At 42.7% G+C, this 21,850-nt stretch overlaps 1 protein-coding gene across 1 annotated transcript in view; it reads right to left on the reverse strand.

Annotated features, from left to right (window-relative positions):
* Nucleotides 1-15,919, reverse strand: part of LOC124010684 (relaxin receptor 1-like) — a 106,699-nt gene extending 90,780 nt beyond the window's left edge. The window contains exon 1 of the mRNA XM_046323343.1: nucleotides 15,853-15,919. Within this exon, the coding sequence (XP_046179299.1) occupies nucleotides 15,853-15,919 (67 nt within the window). The remainder of the gene's footprint in view (nucleotides 1-15,852) is intronic.
* Nucleotides 15,920-21,850: the final 5,931 nt, after the last annotated feature.

Consider the following 21,850-nt stretch of genomic DNA (forward strand, 5'->3'; position numbering starts at 1 on the left):
TTGTAGGCATATCATTGGAAGATTGGCCATAAGAGACTACATTTGCCAGGGGTCCGCCTGGTGTCTTTTGTCTAAGTGGCAATCATTTTACCATGCGATTCAGAGGGAGAAGCACACTTCCAGGAACGATACATGATTGAAGAGATATGTAGAAAAACACCTTGAGGATTGATTCTAAACAACGTTTGCCATGTTTCAGTCGATATTATGGAGTTATTTTGGAAAAAGTTCAGCGCTTTTATAACTGAATTTTTGGGTTTTTTTGGTAGCCAAACATGACGCAGAAAACGGACCGATTTCTCCTGCACAAATAATCTTTCAGGAAAACTGAACATTTGCTATCTAACTGAAAGTCTCCTCATTGAAAACATCCAAAGTTCTTCAAAGGTAAATTATTTATTTGAATGTTTTTCTGGTTTTTGTGAAAATGTTGCCTGCTAATGCTAATGCTAAATGCTAACGCTAAATGCTAGTTTGCTATGGTTGAGAAGCATATTTTTGAAAATCTGAGATGACATTTACATTACATTACATTTAAGTCATTTAGCAGACGCTCTTATCCAGAGCGACTTACAAATTGGTGCATTCACCTTAGCCTTTTGTTAACAGAAGGCTAAGCTTGAGAGCAAGCATATTAATTTCATTTCATTTGCGATTTTCATGAATAGTTAATGTTGTGTTATGGTAATGAGCTTGAGGCTGTATTCACGATCCCGGATTCGGGATGGCTCGCCGCAAGAAGTTAAAGTTAATACTTTGTAGCTGTCATGTTTTGTCTTATATTGTCTTGTCATTATGCTTTCCCTTCTGTTCGTTTCCCCCTGCTGGTCTTTTTAGGTTTGTTCCCTTTTTTCTCTCTCCCTCCCTCTCTCTCTTCTCTCTATCGTTCCGTTCCTGCTCCCAGCTGTTCCTATTCCCCTAATCAATCATTTAGTCTTCCCACACCTGTTCCCTATCTTTTCCCCTGATTAGAGTCCCTATTTCTCCCCTTGTCTTCCGTTTCTGTCCTGTCGGATCCTTGTATACTGTTCACCGTGCTGTGTCTTTGTATCGCCCTGTCGTGTCGTGTTTCCCTCAGATGCTGCGTGGTGAGCAGGTGTCTGAGTCTGCTACGGTCAAGTGCCTTCCCGAGGCAACCTGCAGTTCATTATCGAGTCTCCAGTCAGTTCTCGTGATTACGAGTGAAATAGTTTCTTATGCTTTATTTACCGCTCCGATTTGTCTAGGAGTATTGCTATTTCCTTAAACTGGATTAAAGACTCTGTTTTCGCCAAGTCGCTTTTGGGTCCTCATTCACCTGCATAACAGTAGCGCCACCTTTTTTTTGTAGCGCCACCTTTTGCTGTGATTACAGCTGTAAGTCACTTGGGGTATGTCTCTATCAGTTTTGCACATCGAGAGATGTGCTCGAGCTCAGTGAGGTTGCACTTTTTATGGATATCTTTAAGAAATGGCTTTCTTCTTGCCACTCTTCCATAAAGGCCAGATTTGTGCAATATACGACTGATTGTTGTCCTATGGACAGAGTCTCCCACCTCAGCTGTAGATCTCTGCAGTTCATCCAGAGTGATCATGGGCCTCTTGGCTGCATCTCTGATCAGTCTTCTCCTTGTATGAGCTGAAAGTTTAGAGGGACGGCCAGGTCTTGGTAGATTTGCAGTGGTCTGATACTCCTTCCATTTCAATATTATCGCTTGCACAGTGCTCCTTGGGATGTTTAAAGCTTGGGACATCTTTTTGTATCCAAATCCGGCTTTAAACTTCTTCACAACAGTATCTCGGACCTGCCTGGTGTGTTCCTTGTTCTTCATGATGCTCTCTGTTATGCACGTGAGTGAGTTAATGTCAAAACACAGGGAAGAAATAGATCCTCTTCAGATGTATATAATGGCAAAATAGACAACCCGCAGACAAATGAATCCTAAAGTCCTTCTGATATTTACAGAAGAGTCCCCTTCTTAGCAGCAGAGGAGAATAGCTGGGTTAGCGGCGACAGACTGCTGGTCTCACTGGGTAGGCGCGGGTCGTAGAGGACAGAGGTACCTGATCACATGTAGCATCAGATGAACAGGCAGATTCCGACAGGACGGGACAAGGGTGAAGCAAACGAGACGATAGTTTGGTTCTGGCATGAGAAACTCAAACGAGAATCTGACAAAGACAGAAGCAGGAACAGAGAGAGAAATAGAGACCTAATCAGAGGGAAAAGGGGAACAGGTGGGAAAAGGGTGAACGAGGTAGTTAGAGAAGATGAGGAACAGCTGGAGGAAGGAGAGGAAGAGAAGGTAACCTAATACGACCAGCAGAGGGAGACAGAGTGAAGAGAAAGAACAGGAACAAGACATAATATGACAATACATGACAGTAACCCCCACTCACAGAGCGCCTCCTGGCACACTCAAGGAGGAAACCTGGCGGCAACGGAGGAAATCATCGATCAGCGAACGGTCCAGCATGTCCCGAGAGGGAACCCAACTCCTTTCCTCAGGACCGTACCCCTCCCAATCCACTAGGTACTGATGACCACGGCCCCGAGGACGCATGTCCAAAATCTTACGGACCCTGTAGATAGGTGCGCCCTCGACAAGGATGGGGGGGGGGAGACGAGCGGGGCGCGAAGGACGGGCTTAACACAGGAGACATGGAAGACCAGGTGGACGCGACGAAGATATCGCGGGAGAAGAAGTCGCACAGCGACAGGATTAATGATCTGAGAAATATGGAACGGACCAATGAACCGCGGGGTCAACTTGCGAGACGCTGTCTTAAGGGGAAGGTTTTGAGTGGAGAGCCATACTCTCTGACCGCGACAATATCTAGGACTCTTAGTTCTACGCTTATTAGCGGCTCTCACAGTCTGCGCCCTATAACGGCAAAGTGCAGACCTGACCCTCTTCCAGGTGCGCTCACAACGTTGGACAAAAGCCTGAGCGGAGGGGGCGCTGGACTCGGCGAGCTGAGACGAGAACAGCGGAGGCTGGTACCCGAAGCTACTCTGAAAAGGAGATAGCCCGGTCGCAGACGAAGGAAGCGAGTTGTGGGCGTATTCTGCCCAGGGGAGCTGTTCTGACCAAGACGCAGGGTTACGAAATGAAAGACTGCGTAAGATGCGACCAATAGTCTGATTGGCCCGTTCTGCTTGACCGTTAGACTGGGGGTGAAAGCCGGAAGAGAGACTGACGGAAGCCCCAATCAAACGGCAAAACTCCCTCCAAAATTGAGACGTGAATTGCGGACCCCTGTCCAAAACGACGTCTGACGGAAGGCCATGAATTCTGAAAACATTCTCGATGATGATTTGTGCCGTTTCCTTAGCAGAAGGGAGCTTAGCGAGGGGAATAAAATGAGCCGCCTTAGATAACCTATCGACAAACGTAAGAATAACAGTCTTCCCCGCTGACGAAGGCAGTCCGGTGATAAAATCTAAGGCGATGTGAGACCACGGTCGAGAGGGAATGGGAAGCGGTCTGAGATGGCCGGCAGGAGGGGGGTTACCGGACTTGGTCTGCGCGCAGACCGAACAAGCAGCCACGAAACGACGCGTGTCACGATCCCGAGTGGGCCACCAAAAACGCTGGCGAATGGAAGCAAGCGTACCCCGAACGCCGGGGTGGCCGGATAACTTGGCAGAGTGAGCCCACTGAAGAACGGCCAGACGAGTAGGAACGGGAACGAAAAGAAGGTTCCTAGGACAAGCGCGCGGCGACGGAGTGTGAGTGAGTGCTTGCTTTACCTGCCTCTCAATTCCCCAGACGGTCAACCCGACAACACGCCCCTCAGGGAGAATCCCCTCGGGGTCGGTGGAGAAGAACTGAAGATATGAGATAAAGCATCAGGCTTGGTGTTCTTAGAGCCCGGACGATAAGAAATTACAAACTCGAAACGAGCAAAAAACAGCGCCCAACGAGCCTGACACGCATTAAGTCGTTTGGCAGAACGGATGTACTCAAGGTTCCTATGGTCAGTCCAAACCACAAAAGGATCGGTCGCCCCCTCCAACCACTGTCGCCATTCGCCTAGGGCTAAGCGGATGGCGAGCAGTTCGCGGTTTCCCACATCATAGTTACGTTCTGACGGCGACAGGCGATGAGAAAAATACGCGCAAGGGTGGACCTTGTCGTCAGAGAGGGAGCGCTGAGAAAGAATGGCTCCCACACCCACCTCTGACGCGTCAACCTCGACAACGAACTGTCTAGAGACGTCAGGCGAAACAAGGATAGATGCGGATGTAAAACGATTCTTGAGAAGATCAAAAGCTCCCTGGGCGGAAACGGACCACTTAAAGCACGTCTTGACAGAAGTAAGGGCTGTGAGAGGAGCTGCCACCTGACCTAAATTACGGATGAAACAACGATAGAAATTTGCGAAGCCGAGAAAGCGCTGCAGCTCGACACGTGACTTAGGAACGGGCCAATCAATGACAGCTTGAACCTTAGCGGGATCCATCTTAATGCCTTCAGCGGAAATAACAGAACCAAGAAATGTGACGGAGGAGGCATGAAAAGTGCACTTCTCAGCCTTCACATAAAGACAATTCTCTAAAAGGTGCTGGAGGACACGTCGAACGTGCTGAACATGAATCTGGAGTGACGGTGAAAAAATAAGGATATCGTCAAGGTAAACGAAAACAAAGATGTTCAGCATGTCTCTCAGGACGTCATTTACTAATGCCTGAAAGACAGCTGGAGCGTTAGCGAGGCCGAATGACAAAGACAGAAGCAGGAACAGAGAGAGAAATAGAGACCTAATCAGAGGGAAAAAGGGAACAGGTGGGAAAAGGGTGAACGAGGTAGTTAGAGAATATGCGGAACAGCTGGGGGAAGGAGAGGAAGAGAAGGTAACCTAATACGACCAGCAGAGGGAGACGGAGTGAAGAGAAAGAACAGGAACAAGACATAATATGACAATACATGACACTCTCTGCGCTTTTAACAGACCTCTGAGACTATCACAGTGCAGGTGCATTTATACGGAGACTTGATTACACACAGGTGGATTGTATTTATCATCATTAGTCATTTAGGTCAACATTGGATCATTCAGAGATCCTCACTGAACTTCTGGAGAGAGTTTGCTGCACTGAAAGTAAAGGGGCTGAATAATTTTGCACGCCCAATTTTTCAGTTTTTGATTTGTTAAAAAAGTTTGAAATATCCAATAAATGTCGTTCCACTTCATGATTGTGTCCCACTTGTTGTTGATTCTTCACAAAAATATACAGTTTTATATCTTTATGTTTGAAGCCTGAAATGTGGCAAAAGGTCGCATAATTTCAAGGGGGCCGAATACTTTCGCAAGGCACTGTATATGTCCTCAGAAGATTAAAGCAACAGGATGGGGGGGGGGGGCAGATATGAAACAATTTCTATTGGTCCAATGAAGATTGATGCAGGGGTGTAGATAGGCTCATTTGAACAAACTATTTTAGGCCTTGACTCTACATTGAACATTTTTGAAGGAAAGGTGACGTGGCAATTTTGGCAACTGCATGGTTCTACAGTTCAGAATCATGCTATTTGGACTACGAAAAATAATCAGTGTGGACCTTTGGATATGGAACCAGTGTGTTTGACAGGTGTTGCCCCACCGTGCACAAAACAATATCCCATTAGCAAGGAAGCTATGGACGCTACTAAAGTAGTGAATAAAGATCTATGTGAAATGGTTATAGTTGAAAAGACACCATGTAATCCAGCTAGTCGGATGTATCCTACCGATACCACATTACTTGAACACGACTGTTGTGAGTTGTTTTGGATCAGCTCTCTGATGGGTTTATAGAGTCATTCATTGGAAAACCCTAAGTTTATCTTATACACAGATACATCAACCATTGTGGAGGGGGATGTGAGGAAGTAGGCTGGGTAGTTACTACAATGGACAATGTGATAATACCAGGCACGTTAGATTTGAGAGAAGCAGACATTCACTTTGAGTGACAATGCTTAACTATTGCATTCAACTCTCTAATAGGGAATAACTCCCGAGAGGGGACATGACGTAGTGCCAGGAGTGGGTGATGGCAAAAAAAATGTGACGACAAAGTGGAGCCTGGACAATAAAGAACGTATTGATTAGCAATCGGTGGCCAATCTGGGGGGGGGGCATAGTAAGATGATCAGAACCTGATAAGCTTCTATGTTGTATACCGCAGTCGTCATATTAGGGATGTCTAGGTGAAATTACACATTTTTTTCCTGAAAATTGGGACATGCTTAATTTCTCTTTCTCTTTTTTGTTTCCTTCATTACAGGTTATGAGAATCTATAGTCTGAAGCTGAAGCAATATCCCTGGATTCAAGATATTTGATTTAAAGCTGCAGATATTTGATTTAAAGCAGTATCCAAATCCATAGGATGTAGTGATCACAATATAATAACCATATCTAGGAAAACCAAAGTTCCAAAGGCTTTGTCTAATATAGTGTATAAGAGGTCATACAATACATTTTGTAGTGATTCATATGTTGATGATGTAAAGAATATTTGCTGGTCTGTGGTGTGTAATGAGGAGCAACCAGACACTGCACTTGATGCATTTATGCAACTACTTATTCCAGTTACTAATAAGCACACACCCATTAAGAAAATTACTGTAAAAACTATTAAACCCCCTTGGATTGATGAGGAATTTTAAAAATTGTATGGCTGAGAGGGATGAGGCAAAAGGTATGGCAATTAAGTCTGGCAAGCCCAGCTGCAAATTAAGAAATAATGTGACTAACTTAAAGAAAAAGAAACTACACTATGAAACAAATATCAATTATATAAAGAATGAGAGTAAAAAGCTTTGGGGCACCTTAAATTACATTTTGAGAAAAAAAGCCAACTCGGCTCCTTCATTCACTGAATGAATGATGGCTCATTCATTACAAAGCCCACTGATATTGCAAATGACTTTAATGGATTTTTCATTGGCAAGATAAGCAAACTTAGGGATGACATGCCAGCAACAAAAACTGACACTACACATCCAAGTATATCGGACCAAATTATGAAAGACAAGAATTGTACTTTTGAATTACGTAAAGTCAGTGTGGAAGAGGTAATTTTTTTTATTGTTCTCTATCAACAATGACAAGCCACCGGGGTCTGACAATCTAGATGGAAAATTACTGAGGATAATAGCAGACGATATTGCCACTCCTATTTTCCACATCTTCAATTTAAGCCTACTAGAGAGAGTGTGCCCTCAGGCTTGGAGGGCAACTAAAGTCATTCCGCTACCCACGAATAGTAAAGCCCTCTTTACTGGCTCAAAGAGCCATCCAATCAGCCTGTTCCCAACCCTTAAGTAAACTTTTGGAAAAAATTATGTTTGACAAGATACAATGCGATTTTTACAGTAAATAAATTGACAACAGAATTTCATCATGCTTATAGGGAAGGACACTCAACAAGCACAACATTTACACAAATGACTGGTTGCCTGAGAGAAATTGATGATAAAATGATTGCAAGGGCTGTCTTGTTAGACTTCAGTGCAGCTTTTGACATTATTCATCATAGTCTGGCACTGGAAAAAATTGTGTTATGGCTTTACACACCCTGCTATAATGTAGTTTATTCTCTAACAGAACACAGAGGGTGTTCTTTAACTTCTTTTGGATAGGGGGCAGCATTTTCACTTTTGGATGAATGGCGTGCCCAGAGTAAACTGCCTCTTACTCAGTCCCAGATGCTAATATGTAATATATGCATGTAATTATTAGTATTGGATAGAAAACACTCTGACGTTTCTAAAACTGTTTGAATGATGTCTGTGAGTATAACATAACTCATATGATAGGCAAAAACCTGAGAGAAAAATCCAAACAGGAAGTGGGAAATCTGAGGTTTGTAGTTTTTGAACTCAGCCCCTATTGAATTCACAGTGGGATATGGGTTATTTTGCACTTCCTAAGGCTTCCACTAGATGTCAACCGTCTTTAGAACGTTGTTTCAGGCTTCTACAGTGAAAGGGGGCCGGATGAGAGCTGTTTGACTAAGGGGTCTGGCGCATTTCACATGAGAGGTAGCTCTCGTTCCATTGCTTTTCTACAGACAATGGAATTCTCCGGTTGGAACATTATTGAACATTTATGATAAAAAACATCCTAAAGATTGATTCTATACTTAGTTTGACAAGTTTCTTCGACCTGTAATATACATTTTTGAACTTTTTGTCTGACTGGACCTGAACGCGCGTTTGGATTTGTTTACCAAATGCCTTAATAAAAGAAGCTATTTGGACATAAATGATGGACATTATCGAACAAAACAAACATTTATTGTGGAACTGCGATTCCTGTGAGTACATTCTGATGAAGATCCTCAAAGGTAAGTGAATATTTATAATGCGATTTTTGACTAATGTTGACTGCGCAACATGGCGGATATTTATTTTGGCTGGTTTGGGCTCTGAGCGCCGTACTCAGATTATGCTTTTTCCGTAAAGTTTTTTTGAAATCTGACTTAATACACCAGGACCCATCCGAGAATTCAGAAGGTGGTAACTTGATCTATAGTTAGACAATGAGGATTTTGTATTAGCCAAGCATGAGAGATCACTTTATCTGGATAAACAGGGAGTGTAGTGAAGGTAAAGTTTTCGGTTGACACCTTGGTGCCATTCCGGGTAGAAGAAGTTAGGGTAGATGATAGCTCTATAGTCAGCCAGTATACAAGCAAAGCCCCTGACAAAGCAAATACTGACCGTGGAGTCGTCCAGAGCCAAGGGCTGGTGAAGATAGTGCAGACGAAAGATCTTAAGGAAGTGATTGAGGTGGAAACGGGTTATGGGGATTCTAACCTATGGTTAGAATGGATTCAGTATAAAGCCAGATCAGTAGCCAAAGAAGAATGTTACGCCTGCTCCACAGCAAAACCTCAGTTGACAACCATTTCCTTTCCATTTGATGGAATTGATGCACCCAGGGGAATGGTCTGTATGGTAATGCTGTTCATGAGGGAAGGGAAGCCAGACAGTGTAGTAACATATGAACACATGTAATAACGCATTCACTGACTGTTGCATGCCTGTGGCCAGAGCATGATAGAATAGCTTGCACACCGTGTCATAAACCTTCCCCTCCCCCCTGTCCTTCTTTTAGATATTAACACTGGTACTACCCAGTACTGATGACTGACTGAGATAACATATACACTGAACATAAACACCGAAATTCCTAAACATCCACTCACCCCTTTGGAGACAAAGAACTCTGTCAAGAACCAATGGGATACGGACATCAGGCTGGAGGGGACTGTCTATCACCTACAAGCAACCTACCAGAAGCCAGGACTACCAGAATCTACCTACGTCATTCTATGTATAAATTCTCATGCACGCTTTGTCTTCGGCGCGCGTTCCAGGGTCTCGCTCTGAGTCAATTGAACAGCCCGTGCATGCCTGAGCAATACTTTTCATTGTAATAAACAGCCTTATATATATATATATTATTCCACCGTGTCCTGGTTCATGACCGAGTCCAGTTCCTCCATTCTTATCATCAACAACAGTGACAGTTGCACTGAAATGCATTATCTATATCCCCATGTGCCCATTACATTCAGACTTCTCCCTTTCACAGTTACAGGAAGACATTATTATTGTATGGCTCGATACTTCACACACGGACGGGACGTAGGGAAAGTAAGAACATGCAATAGGACAGAGAATGTTACAACCGACAAGACAATGAGGGACTTGACTGGCAGATGAAATGGCCTGGAGTGGATGTCTGGGGATTTGTGGTGGTGTGAGACTGTGACCTAACCTGCCTACCAATTGGACCGGTAGTTGTGCATTAGTGCAGCTAGGCATGCTCTTTACCCTTGCCCAAAGCCAGGTAGAAGAGAGAAAAGGAGTGCTCCATCAGGATCTTTTGACAATAGAGTTTACATTGATAGCATTGGAGTTCCAATGGGGTTACCTGATGAGTTCTGGATTGGAATCAAGCATCTTATGGTGAAAACAGCTGCAACTAGGTTAATGGGATGTAAGGATAGAATAGCCTTGGATATGTTACTGGCTGAAAAGGGTAGGGGTGTGTGAGGTTTCTTCCCGGAATAACACAGCTTCAGACGGATCAGTGACCAAGGCCCTGGCAGGGAACTCTGGGGTAGATAATGCTCTAACAAATGTGTTTGATAGTGTGTTGGGGAAATGAATAAATGTCATGATCACTGTGTTTTGGGCAACCTTCACCTGTGTGACTGTGTTAGTTTTGTGCAGATGATTCCGTTGTGAAAGGTTCTCATTTCCAGGACTCTGGAGAAATCGATGAGACAACAGATGGTGAGATACGGGCCAATTCCGAGCTCTGACCAGTGGAATGATGAATACATGATTCTAGACCTAGCGTATGGATTCGGCTCCTTCACATACAAGGAGCCTAAATTGGATGAGACCATTTTTGATGTTTATGGATTTTAGGTTGTTTCTTGTTTTGATGTTTAGACTGTTTCTTTGATGAAGATTATAACAAAAATCCTGATAAGAAGAGTTATGATTCTGATGTAGGCCTGGAACAGTCAATGTAATACATATGTTGGTCTTTGTTAGGTTGTATTTGGATAACAAGAGATAGTTCTAATAAAAATAAATGGGTGCTTTTTAATATATTAATAAAAATAGAGGTGTGCCGCTTCTCATTCGATTTGTAATGTTTTTAAATTGTATAAACTGCCTTAATTTTGCTGGACCCCAGTTAGAGGAGCTAATGCGGATCAATAATAAATACACATACAAGCCAGTGGAACGGAAGAAGAATTCCTCACTTCCGGCAGACTGTCAGAATATAATTTCTAATAGTTATCTATTAGTTATGTGGGACTGCTACCAGTGTGGAAGAGCTGGTCACTTTAAAAGGACTTTGTGAATGATTACATTGACAATAGGAGGATTGAATATTGTCTTGCAGACAAGTGAAAGATGTTTGAAATTATTTTTCTTGTGAGTTTTCTACTAATACAGGATGTGGTTGGTGTTTCCTTTCTAACACAGAGATGCAGCAGCAGGATGAGGGTCTCGGGCATCAATACGTTTCTAGCCGTCTCTCTATGCCATGCCACAGTAGTCAATCAAAGTAGTTGTTGGGTTTGTGCGTATGCACCATTCACATCAAGGGCAGATATTCCATTAAGGGCTATTCCTTTTAACCAGAGTGAAATGTTGGATATATGGAGAGATGTTAATTGGTATAAGGCAATTATTGGTACTAATTGGGGTGAGAGTGTTGAGTATCAACATGTGAGAGTACCTAGTTCTGCAGTACCTTCCTTCATTTGGAATTACCAATGACCCTAATCAGCAACCACCTTACCTATGTATTACACATGCTCCTGTTAGGTGGTTAAAATCAAATCAAATTTAATTTGTCACATACACATGGTTAGCAGATGTTAATGTGAGTGTAGCGAAATGCTTGTGCTTCTAGTTCCGACAACGCAGTAATAACCAACAAGTAATCGAACTAACAATTCCAAAATGACTGTCTTATACACACAAGTGTAGGGGGATAAAGAATACGTACATAAAGATATATGAATGAGTGATGGTACAGAGCGGCATAGGCAAGATACAGTAGATGGTATCGAGTACAGTATATACATATGAGATGAGTATGTAAACAAAGTGGCATAGTTAAAGTGGCTAGTGATGCATGTATTACATAAAGATGCAGTAGATGATATAGAGTACAGTATATATGTATACATATAAGATGAATAATGTAGGGTATGTAAACATTATATTAGGTAGCATTGTTTAAAGTGGCTAGTGATATATTTTACATCATTTCCCATCAATTCCCATTATTAAAGTGGCTGGAGTTGAGTCAGTGTGTTGGCAGCAGCCACTCAATGTTAGTGGTGGCAACAGTCTGATGGCCTTGAGATACAAGCTGTTTTTCAGTCTCTCGGTCCCAGCTTTGATGAACCTGTACTGACCTCGCCTTTTGGATGATAGCGGGGTGAACAGGCAGTGGCTCGGGTGGTTGTTGTCCTTGATGATCATTATGGCCTTCCTGTAACATCGGATGATGTAGGTGTCCTGGAGGGGAGGTAGTTTGCCTGCAGTTGCCGTACCAGGCGGTGATACAGCCCGCCAAGATGCTCTCTATTGTGTATCTGTAGAAGTTTGTGAGTGAAGCAAAATTTATTCAGCCTCCTGAGGTTGAAGAGACGCTGCTGCGCTGCTCTTCACGATGCTGTCTGTGTGGGTGGACCAATTCAGTTTGTCTGTGATGTGTATGCCGAGGAACTTAAAACTTGCTACCCTCTCCACTACTGTTTCATCGATGTGGATAGGGGGGTGTTCCCTCTGCTGTTTCCTGAAGTCCACAATCATCTCCTTAGTTTTGTTGACGTTGAGTGTGAGGTTATTTTCCTGACACCACACTCCGAGGGCCCTCACCCCCTCCCTGTAGGCCGTCTCGTCATTGTTGGTAATCAAGCCTACCAATGTTGTGTCGTCCGCAAACTTGATGATTGAGTTGGAGGCGTGCGTGGCCACGCAGTCGTGGGTGAACAGGGAGTACAGGAGAGGGCTCAGAACGCACCCTTGTGGGGCCCCAGTGTTGAGGATCAGCGGGGTGGAGATGTTGTTGCCTACCCTCACCACCTGGGGGCGGCCCGTCAGGAAGTCCAGGTCTGCGCATGCTCTGAGGGCGCGGCTGGGGATGCCGTCTGGGCCTGCAGCCCTGCGAGGGTTAACACGTTTAAATGTTTTACTCACCTCGGGTGCAGTGAAGGAGAGGCCGCATGTTTTGGTTGCAGGCCGTGTCAGTGGCACTGTATTGTCCTCAAAGCGGGCAAAAAAGTTATTTAGTCTGCCTGGGAGCAAGACATCCTGGTCCGTGACGGGGCTGGTTTTCTTTTTGTAATCCGTGATTGACTGTAGACCCTGCAACATACCTCTTGTGTCTGAGCCGTTGAATTGAGATTCTACTTTCTCTCTATACTGACGCTTAGCTTGTTTGATTGCCTTGAGGATGGAATAGCTACACTGTTTGTATTCGGTCATGTTTCTGGTCACCTTGCCCTGATTAAAAGCAGTGGTTCGCGCTTTCAGTTTCACACGAATGCTGCCATCAATCCACGGTTTCTGGTTTGGGAATGTTTTAATCGTTGCTATGGGAACAACATCTTCAACGCACGTTCTAATGAACTCGCACAACGAATCAGCGTATTCGTCAATGTTGTTGTCTGACGCAATACGAAACATATCCCAGTCCACGTGATGGAAGCCGTCTTGTAGTGTGGAATCAGATTGGTTGGACCAGCGTTGGACAGACCTCAGCGTGGGAGCTTCTTGTTTTAGTTTCCGAAAGGAGGGTGGGGGCAGGGCCATATATACGTCGCGGAAGTTAGAATAGCAATGATTCAAGGTTTTGCCAGCCCTGGTTGCGCAATCGATATGCTGATACAATTTAGGGAGTCTTGTTTTCAGATTAGCCTTGTTAAAATCCCCAGCTACAATGAATGCAGCCTCAGGATGTATGGATTCCAGTTTGCAAAGAGTCAAATAAAGTTTGTTCAGAGCCATCGATGTGTCTGCTTGGGGGGGAATATATACAGCTAATATAATCGAAGAGAATTCCCTTGGTAGATAATGCGGTCGACATTTGATTGTGAGGAATTCTAAATCAGGTGAACAGAAGGACTTGAGTTGCTGTATGTTTTTGTGACTACACCACGTCTCGTTAGCCATAAGGCTTACGCCCCCGCCCCTCTTCTTACCAGAAAGTTGTTTGTTTCTGTCGGCGCGATGCGTGGAGAAACCAGCTGGCTGCACCGACTCCGATAGCATCTCTCCAGTGAGCCATGTTTCCGTGAAGCAAAGAACGTTACAGTCTCTGATGTCTCTCTGGAATGCTACCCTTGCTCGGATTTCATCAACCTTGTTGTCAAGAGACTGGACATTGGCGAGAAGTATACTGGGGAGTGGTGCACGATGTGCCTGTCTCCGGAGTCTGACCAGAAGACAGCTTCGTTTCCCTCTTTTACGAAGTCGTTTTTTTGGGTCGCCGGCTGGGATCCATTCCGTTGTCCTGGGTGAAAGGCATAACACAGGATCCGCTTTGCGAAAGTCATATTCTTGGTCGTACTGATTGTGAGTTGACGCTGCTCTTATATTCAGTAGTTCTTCTCGACTGTATGTAATAAAACCTAAGATGACCTGGGGTAGTAATGTAAGAAATAACACGTAAAAAAAACAAAAAACTGCATAGTTTCCTAGGAACGCGAAGCAAGGCGGCCATCTCTGTCGGCGTCGGATGTGTATTTAGGTTATGTTTTAATAGGACACTTGTAAATAAATGGAAGTATGAAGAGTCTGTTGTCCTGCTAATAGCCCATCATGGAAAAATTTGCAGAATTCACAGCCTGCTACGCTTGTGAAAATCAAAATGCCTCCAGCTGTCTATCACTACTGTAAATATAAACACAGCATCTACATTATTAAATATATGATTGAATTCATTTTTAAAAAACGGTAAACGCACATCATTTTCAATGTTATTCTAACAAGTGGTTGCCATGGTGAATAATCCAATAATAATTGGTGGAACACGGCTCTGGAAACTCATTAAGAGGTGGCTTCTAAATGAAAAATACCTGCAGATCAATAAAATATCCCTGTAGATCTAATTAAATTTAGAGGATTGCAGGATTCTAAATTAATATCTAAGGGGATTTTATACAATTATAATGCAGGGTTAATAATACATTAATATATTTCTACAGTAGGAGTTGATGCATTTTTCCTTAGGGCAAATCTGGTCTGTGATATTGATTTAGAAATGTAGAAACGTACAGATAATATCTAAGGGGCTTTTATATAATTATAACGCGTGGTTAATCATAATAATAATCGTTGGATCTCTCGGAACTCATTACGAGGCGGCTTCTATCTTCAATATATTCATTAATTCAGAAGGTTAAATCCATAGGTTTTAGGCCTGGAGTAGGTTATAATAATCAATGCCTTTTGGGAATGTTAAAAAGTTATGGGTGGCGATAGAATTCCGACTGTCAGAACTATTCAAATCAACCACTGTCAGCCTTTAAATATTTATTATCCACATGTTTAAAGTGTGTATGTGGGCGACGGAGAGAAACAAAATAGTGCAGTTTGAGGCCATGAGGCAGAGAGTGATGGGGGTGTTAACAGGTGGGTCTGGGCGGGTGTGACGTAGTTGTTGTTTATATGTGTCGGTGCCGAGGCTTATATGACTGCGCCATCAACTTGATTATTTAGCAGAAATCCCTCGGAAGTTTACATGCACTTAGGTTGGATTCATTAAAACTAATTTTTCAATCATCCCACAAATTTCTTGTTGACAAACTATAGTTTTGGCAAGTCGGTTCGGACATAGGGTTGATCCAAACGTTCTGACCTGAACAACAGCGGACGGAAGATAATGGCGGACGGAAGACAGGGTGGTGCGGCAGGTGCCGCTTCTCATTCGAATGCTGTTATTTTATCTAAAATTCAGGTGTACGCCGACCCCAGCTAAGTAACTCATGCAAAGAGTTCAAGCTCAATTATGTGTTTTATCTCCAGTACTTTGTCATGATTGTCAGTTATGTAGCTGCTCTTCTGATAATCTCAGTGCGTCCTTGCTGGGATGACACAAATCTATTGCAGGAGAATATCAATACCAAACACATTGGTTCACCGTTCCACGGGAGCGGACAGTACACAGCATACCATAATGTTCTGAATAATGGCTAAGTCTACCTCGCTCCCTATTCCACTGAACCACTTAGGCGTAATAAACACAAGTCCCAAATTTATCGGAAACTGTTAAACTACCTGTTCACTACCCTCCTGCTCTCTGGGGATGTGCAACTCAATCCTATACTCACCGGAGTGGAAAGCAGTGGATGGCCTAGTCCACTGATCGTCGCCGCTGTGGAAGTGGGTGAGTGCCATGGTCCCATGGTTTGCCGCTGTGGAAGTGGGTGAGTGCCATGGTCCCATGGTTTCTCTCGACTCACCCGGCTCCAGGATACATTTTGACTCTTCAAACATACCCAAGTCTCTATATGCACTCCCTGACTTCTGGTGTGCAAGCTGTTTTAATTAGTTCCCCGCATCCAGTGTAGGCGGGAGAGATTGTTAATTGCGCTACCGAACTGCCCCTAATCAAAACTAAACAAAACGGCCTAAACCCAGCTGTCAGAAAACACAGAAAATGTCACTTTTTTTCAATATGTCAGTCACTCTCGAGTCATCTAGGACCCAAGAGCTAAGCCCAAGGGACTACTAGGGGGCACCTGAACATACGTAGTGTCATTCCAAAAAGTGATCAAATTCAACATCTACTCACAGACTCCAACCTTGACTTCCTCTGCCTCTCAGAGACATGGCTCCATAAAAACTCTCCATATGCTGCTTTGATTGTGCCAAGCTACAATGTTTTCAGGAGAGACAGGATTGAAGGAAGAGGGGGTGTGATGATTTACATAAAAGAACATATCCGATGTAAACAAATTGAGTGGTCATGTGATAATGAACTAGAATGTATTGGGCTGAACGTTGCACTGTCTCCCCAAATGTATTTTACCCTTATTGGAATGTATAGGCCACCTTCCACCAAAAGTGTGTTTTTTGATCAGTTTAATAACATGCTAAGGGAATGTGATTTTGGGAAAGAGGTAATCTAATGGGAGATTTTAACATTAATTATGAAGACAAGTCTTGTAGGAAAACCCTCAAACGGATCACTAATACCTTTGACCTTACACAGCTAGTTAAAACCTGTTGGGGATAGGGCTGTCTACTGCCCCCGCTGGAGTAATTGCGTGCCCATAGTAAACATATTTTTTTTGTCAAAAGTTGCTAATATATGCAAATAAAAAATATTATTGAATAGAAAACACTCTAAAGCTTCTAAAACCATTTAAATTATGTCTGTATGTAAAGCAGAACTCTCAGGGCAGTCATTCTCCCAAACTCTCTCTTGTCATCAGAAAAGTTGGCCCAACTTTGACGTCATCGCCCCCACCCTTCCCAAGCACTTACAGGTCGGAGAATGGTCTCTCTGTCTTCAGCGCGATCTCAGCTTTCAATGGGGCTTCTCATTATGAGAATCGCGCGCTCACGAGAGTTTTGGCGGGCCGAAACCTTTCGGTCACGCGAAAAAACAGGTCACTTTTATGCGCGCTCTGCTCCGGTCCTGTCTTTTTTCCAAGATCGATTATACAATGCATGCGTTTCTGTTCGTCCTCACGATTGCTGTACACCTTTATAACATGTTATAGCTTGATTATGAACTTAGTTTGATAAGTTTAGTCGACATATAATATGTAAGTTTGACGTTTTGGAGCGCATCCACTTGACTTTTGGCTACATTTCAACCGAAATGTGTCATGTTTGAGAACCGAAAGACACAGACTGCAAAACTAAACGCTGTTTTTGGTAAGTATAATTCCTTCCAGGTCTTCTGATGGAAGAACAGCAAAGGTAAGGGAATATTTATGTGGTAAATTTGGGTTTTGTGGACTCCAAGATAGAGGAGACATAATGCTACTTTTTGAGCGCCGACTCATAGTATAGCCTAGTGAACGAAACCTGTAACGTTAAAAATAAATGTAACACAGCGATTGCATTCAGAAGAAGTGTATCTAACTATATATATGTAGAACATGCATATTTAGTCAAAGTTTATGATGTGTATTCCTTGTTACCTGACGTTATCTGCCGGAGCTATCTTCATTTCTCAGGACATTTGAGTAGCATTTTTTGAACGATGCATCATTGTAAACAGAGATTTATGGATATATATAGCATATTATTGAAAAAAACATAAATGTACTGTGTAACATGTTGTATTACTGTCATCTGATGAAGATTTCAAAAGGTTAGTGCATTATTTTTCTTTTAATCCTGCGTTTGTTGATTGCATATTTTTTTTCAACTTGGCTATGCAAATTAGCTGTGTCTTCGGTGGTGGTTTGTCATAAATATGTGCTATGTTTTCGCCGTAAAACATTTTAGCAATCTGACTTGCTGGGTAGATAAACAAGATGTTTATCGTTCATTTGAGCCATTGGACTTGTTAATGTGTGGAGGTTAAATATTTTTAGGAATATTTTTGCGTTCCATGCGCCACCTTCCAGCTGAACGTGGGGGGGGGGGGGGGGTTCCCAAATTGGAACCCTAGTCCCCTTCTGGTTAAAGGGCCAACCAGGGTGACTTGTTGCTCTAAAACACCGATTGATTTGGTGTTCAGTAATAAACGAGAGAGTGACTAAATCATTCAATATGGCCACTGCTCCAAATCCGCCATAAAAAAAGCCAGACTACGGTTTGCAACTGCACATGGGGACAAAGATCATACTTTTTGGAAAAATGTCCTCTGGTCTGATGAAAAAAAAAGTACTGTTTGGCCATAATGACCATCGTTATATTTGGAGGAAAAAGGGGAGGCTTGCAAGCCGAAGAACACCATCCCAGCAATGAAGCACGGGGGTGGCAGCATCATGTTGTGGGGTTGCTTTGCTGCAGGAGGGACTGGTGCACTTCACAAAATAGATGGCATCACGAGGGAGGAAAATGTGCATATATTGAAGCAATATCTTAAGACATCAGTTAAAGCTAAAGTTAAAGTTAAAGCTTGGTCGCAAATGGGTCCTCCAAATGGACAATGACCCCAAGCATACGTCCAAAGTTGTGGCAAAATGGCTTAAGGACAACAAAATCAAGGTGTTGAAGTGGCCATCACAAAGCCCTAACCTCAATCCTATAGAACACTTGTGGGCAGAACTGAAAATGTGCATGCGTGCAAGGAGGCCTACAAACTTGATTCAGTTTCACCAGCTCTGTCAGGAGGAATGGGCCAAAATTCACCCAACTTATTGTGGGAAGCTTGTGCAAGGCGACCCGAAATGTTTGACCCAAGTTAAACAATTTAAAGGCAATGCTACCAAATACAAATTGAGTGTATGTAAACTTCTGACCCACTGGGAATGTGAAATGAAATAAATAAATCATTCTCTCTACTATTATTCTGACATTTCACATTTTAAAAATAAAGTGGTGATCCTAACTGACCTAAAACAGGGATTTTTTTACTAGGATTAAATGTCAGGAAATGTACAAAAAAAAGAAAAGAGTTTAAGTCTATTTGGTTAAGGTGTGTGCAAACTTCCAACTTCAACTGTATATCTTAAGAATATCATGGAATATAATTTAACATTTTCATTTCTCTTAGAATAAAAACCTTAGCATAATAACAGTTTTAGTAAGTAATACTCTACAGTCCGGTTACAGCTTCTTCTGACCAAGTAGAAAAAAACAAATAAGTGTATTTGTTTTGGGTGTGCGTGTCATGTATTGTATTGTCATGTCTTGTCCCTGTGCTTTCTCTTCTCTTCGTTTCCCTCTGCTGGTCTTATTAGGTTTCTTTCTCTCTCTCTATTCCTCTCTTTCTCTATCGTTCCGTTCCTGCTCCCAGCTGTTCCTCATTCTCCTAACGACCTCGTTTACTCTTTCACACCTGTCCCCTATTTTGCCCTCTGATTAAGTCTCTATTTCTCTCTCTGTTTCTGCTTCTGTCCTTGTCGGATTCTTGTTTGCTGTTTGCTTTGCTTTTGTTCCGTCCAGTTGTATTCTGCCTCGTCATCAGATACTACGTGTGAGCAGGTGTCTCTATCCTCTACGGCCCGCGCCTACCCGTAAGGGACCTGCAGTCTGTTGCCGCTAGCCCTGCAACTCTCCTCAACAACTAGAAGGGGGACTCTCCTGTTAAACTAGAGGATTTGTGTTTTCCCTGTTTGGACTTCCCCTGTAATGATTGAGGAGTTATGTTTTCCCTGTTTGGACATTAAAAGACTCTGTTTCCGTTATATCGCTTTTGGGTCCTCACTCACCTGCATAACAGTGCGTGCAGGACAGAGGAATAGTCATTCTTACACCCTTGTTCTAAAGTCAATCACCTTCTTCATCATCATTCACTTCATTGAAATTCTAATTCTGAAGTCGTGCACCATTATCCTTTTCTATTTGGTAGAGCCACATTAGCGTTGAGCATTGAGATAGAGCCACATTAGCGCCTTAGGACCCAAAAGCATTTATCAGTGCTCGAACGCTTCGAACACACTGACAGCGCCATTGCGCAAAATAGTAAGCAGCATCATCTGGGTATGTACGCAACAAAAGTTCAACATTCACCTTCTGCTACCATTTCTGTCCAAACGTCTAAGCATACAGTTTGAAGCATATGTTCGATAAATCCAATGTATTCTCCACACTGAACATACTGCAACTGTCTGTTTCAATATGCAATGACACTGTCGGTGTGTTCGAAGCATAACTCCCCCTTGTGGTGGTCTGGAGCAATGAAGCAATGATGCAGGGTAATGTACTAAACCACAAATTACCTCTAAATCCTAATTTCAAAACTTTTAATTGAGGAACCACTGTAGATGATAAAATAACCGTTGGGCAAAAACAAAACCATGAAGGTGGTATAATCATTAACCAGAACGGTAATAAAAATGGCTACAATCCAGACCAGAATGGTAAAAGCAGGGAGTGAAATGTTTGGTGATCAGATTCAGTGTGATAGAGTGGAGGTACTGACTTCTCGTAAAATTGTTTCAAAAAACGAATATCGGAACCTAGTGCTAAATCTCACATATGATAGACAGCAAGCTACTCAATTTACTACTGGGGTGGAAGTGAAATAATGTACTTGGATTTAACCATTTGAAAATACCTGCAAATAGTGGGCTTTTAAATGGAATCACTTAATAGAAGTAGTTGATACTGGCCACTTTAATTGAATATGCTAAAATAAACAAAGTATTCAAGTATTTGATAACGAATAATCAAATGTCAAATCATGTCGTTGATACATACAAAAACAATGTTAATAGAGCAGACACGCCAATCGATTCAGATCAATTTCTATGGTTACTCGCATCCAGTGTTAAGTGCTCTGCCATGACACCATTGATTTCTACCTCAAGGGCCTTCGGGTCCCACTTCTTTACTGAACCTGCCACATTAACAGGGAAATATGCACTCATGAGTACGGAAATGGCTAAAACAATGGCTTGAATTATTGCTACCATAAAGGAGAAGTGCGTAATAGATCCCACGGTTCTATTGCAAAGTAACATTACCATAAATGTAGCAAGACACATCGTAGCTGTAACATATCTTGATAAGAATGTAATCAATGCAAGTGTCATTTCACAAAACAATGGAAAACGGTGGTAGAATTTTGTTCACTACAGAGCAGATGGTGTTTAAGAAGGGTACTTTGGACAGGTTCCTGAAAATGAATGGAAAAGATAAGGAAACTATACTTGTTTTTTGTATTGTTTTTTATTTTGAACCTTTATTTAACTTTGCAAGTCAGTTAAGAACACATTTTTATTTAGAATGACGGCCTACCAAAAGGCAAAAGGCCTCCTGTGGGGACTGGGGCTGGGATAAATAAATAAAAATATATATGTAAATATAGGACAACACTTCACCCTGTCCGGGGGTATCGTCGGACGGGGCCACAGTGTCTCCCGACCCCTCCTGTCTCAGCCTCCAGTATTTATGCTGCAATAGTTTGTGTCGGGTGTCACGTTCGTCGAAGTGAGGAGACCAAAGCGCAGCATGATTAGAATACATGTTATATGTTTTAATAAAGACGGACACTAAACAAACTACAAAAACAACAAACCGAACGTGAAGTAAGTGTTCATGTTTTTTAATAAGGAAATGTACACTGAACAAAAAAATAAACGTGAAGTAATCAAACCGAAACAGTCCCGTGTGGCACAAACACTAACACGGAAAATAAACACCCACGACACACAGGTGGAAAAAGGCTACCTAAGTATGATTCTCAATCAGAGACAA

Source organism: Oncorhynchus gorbuscha, linkage group LG23, assembly GCF_021184085.1.
Source record: "Oncorhynchus gorbuscha isolate QuinsamMale2020 ecotype Even-year linkage group LG23, OgorEven_v1.0, whole genome shotgun sequence".
In the NCBI taxonomy this organism is placed as follows: Eukaryota; Metazoa; Chordata; class Actinopteri; order Salmoniformes; family Salmonidae; genus Oncorhynchus; species Oncorhynchus gorbuscha.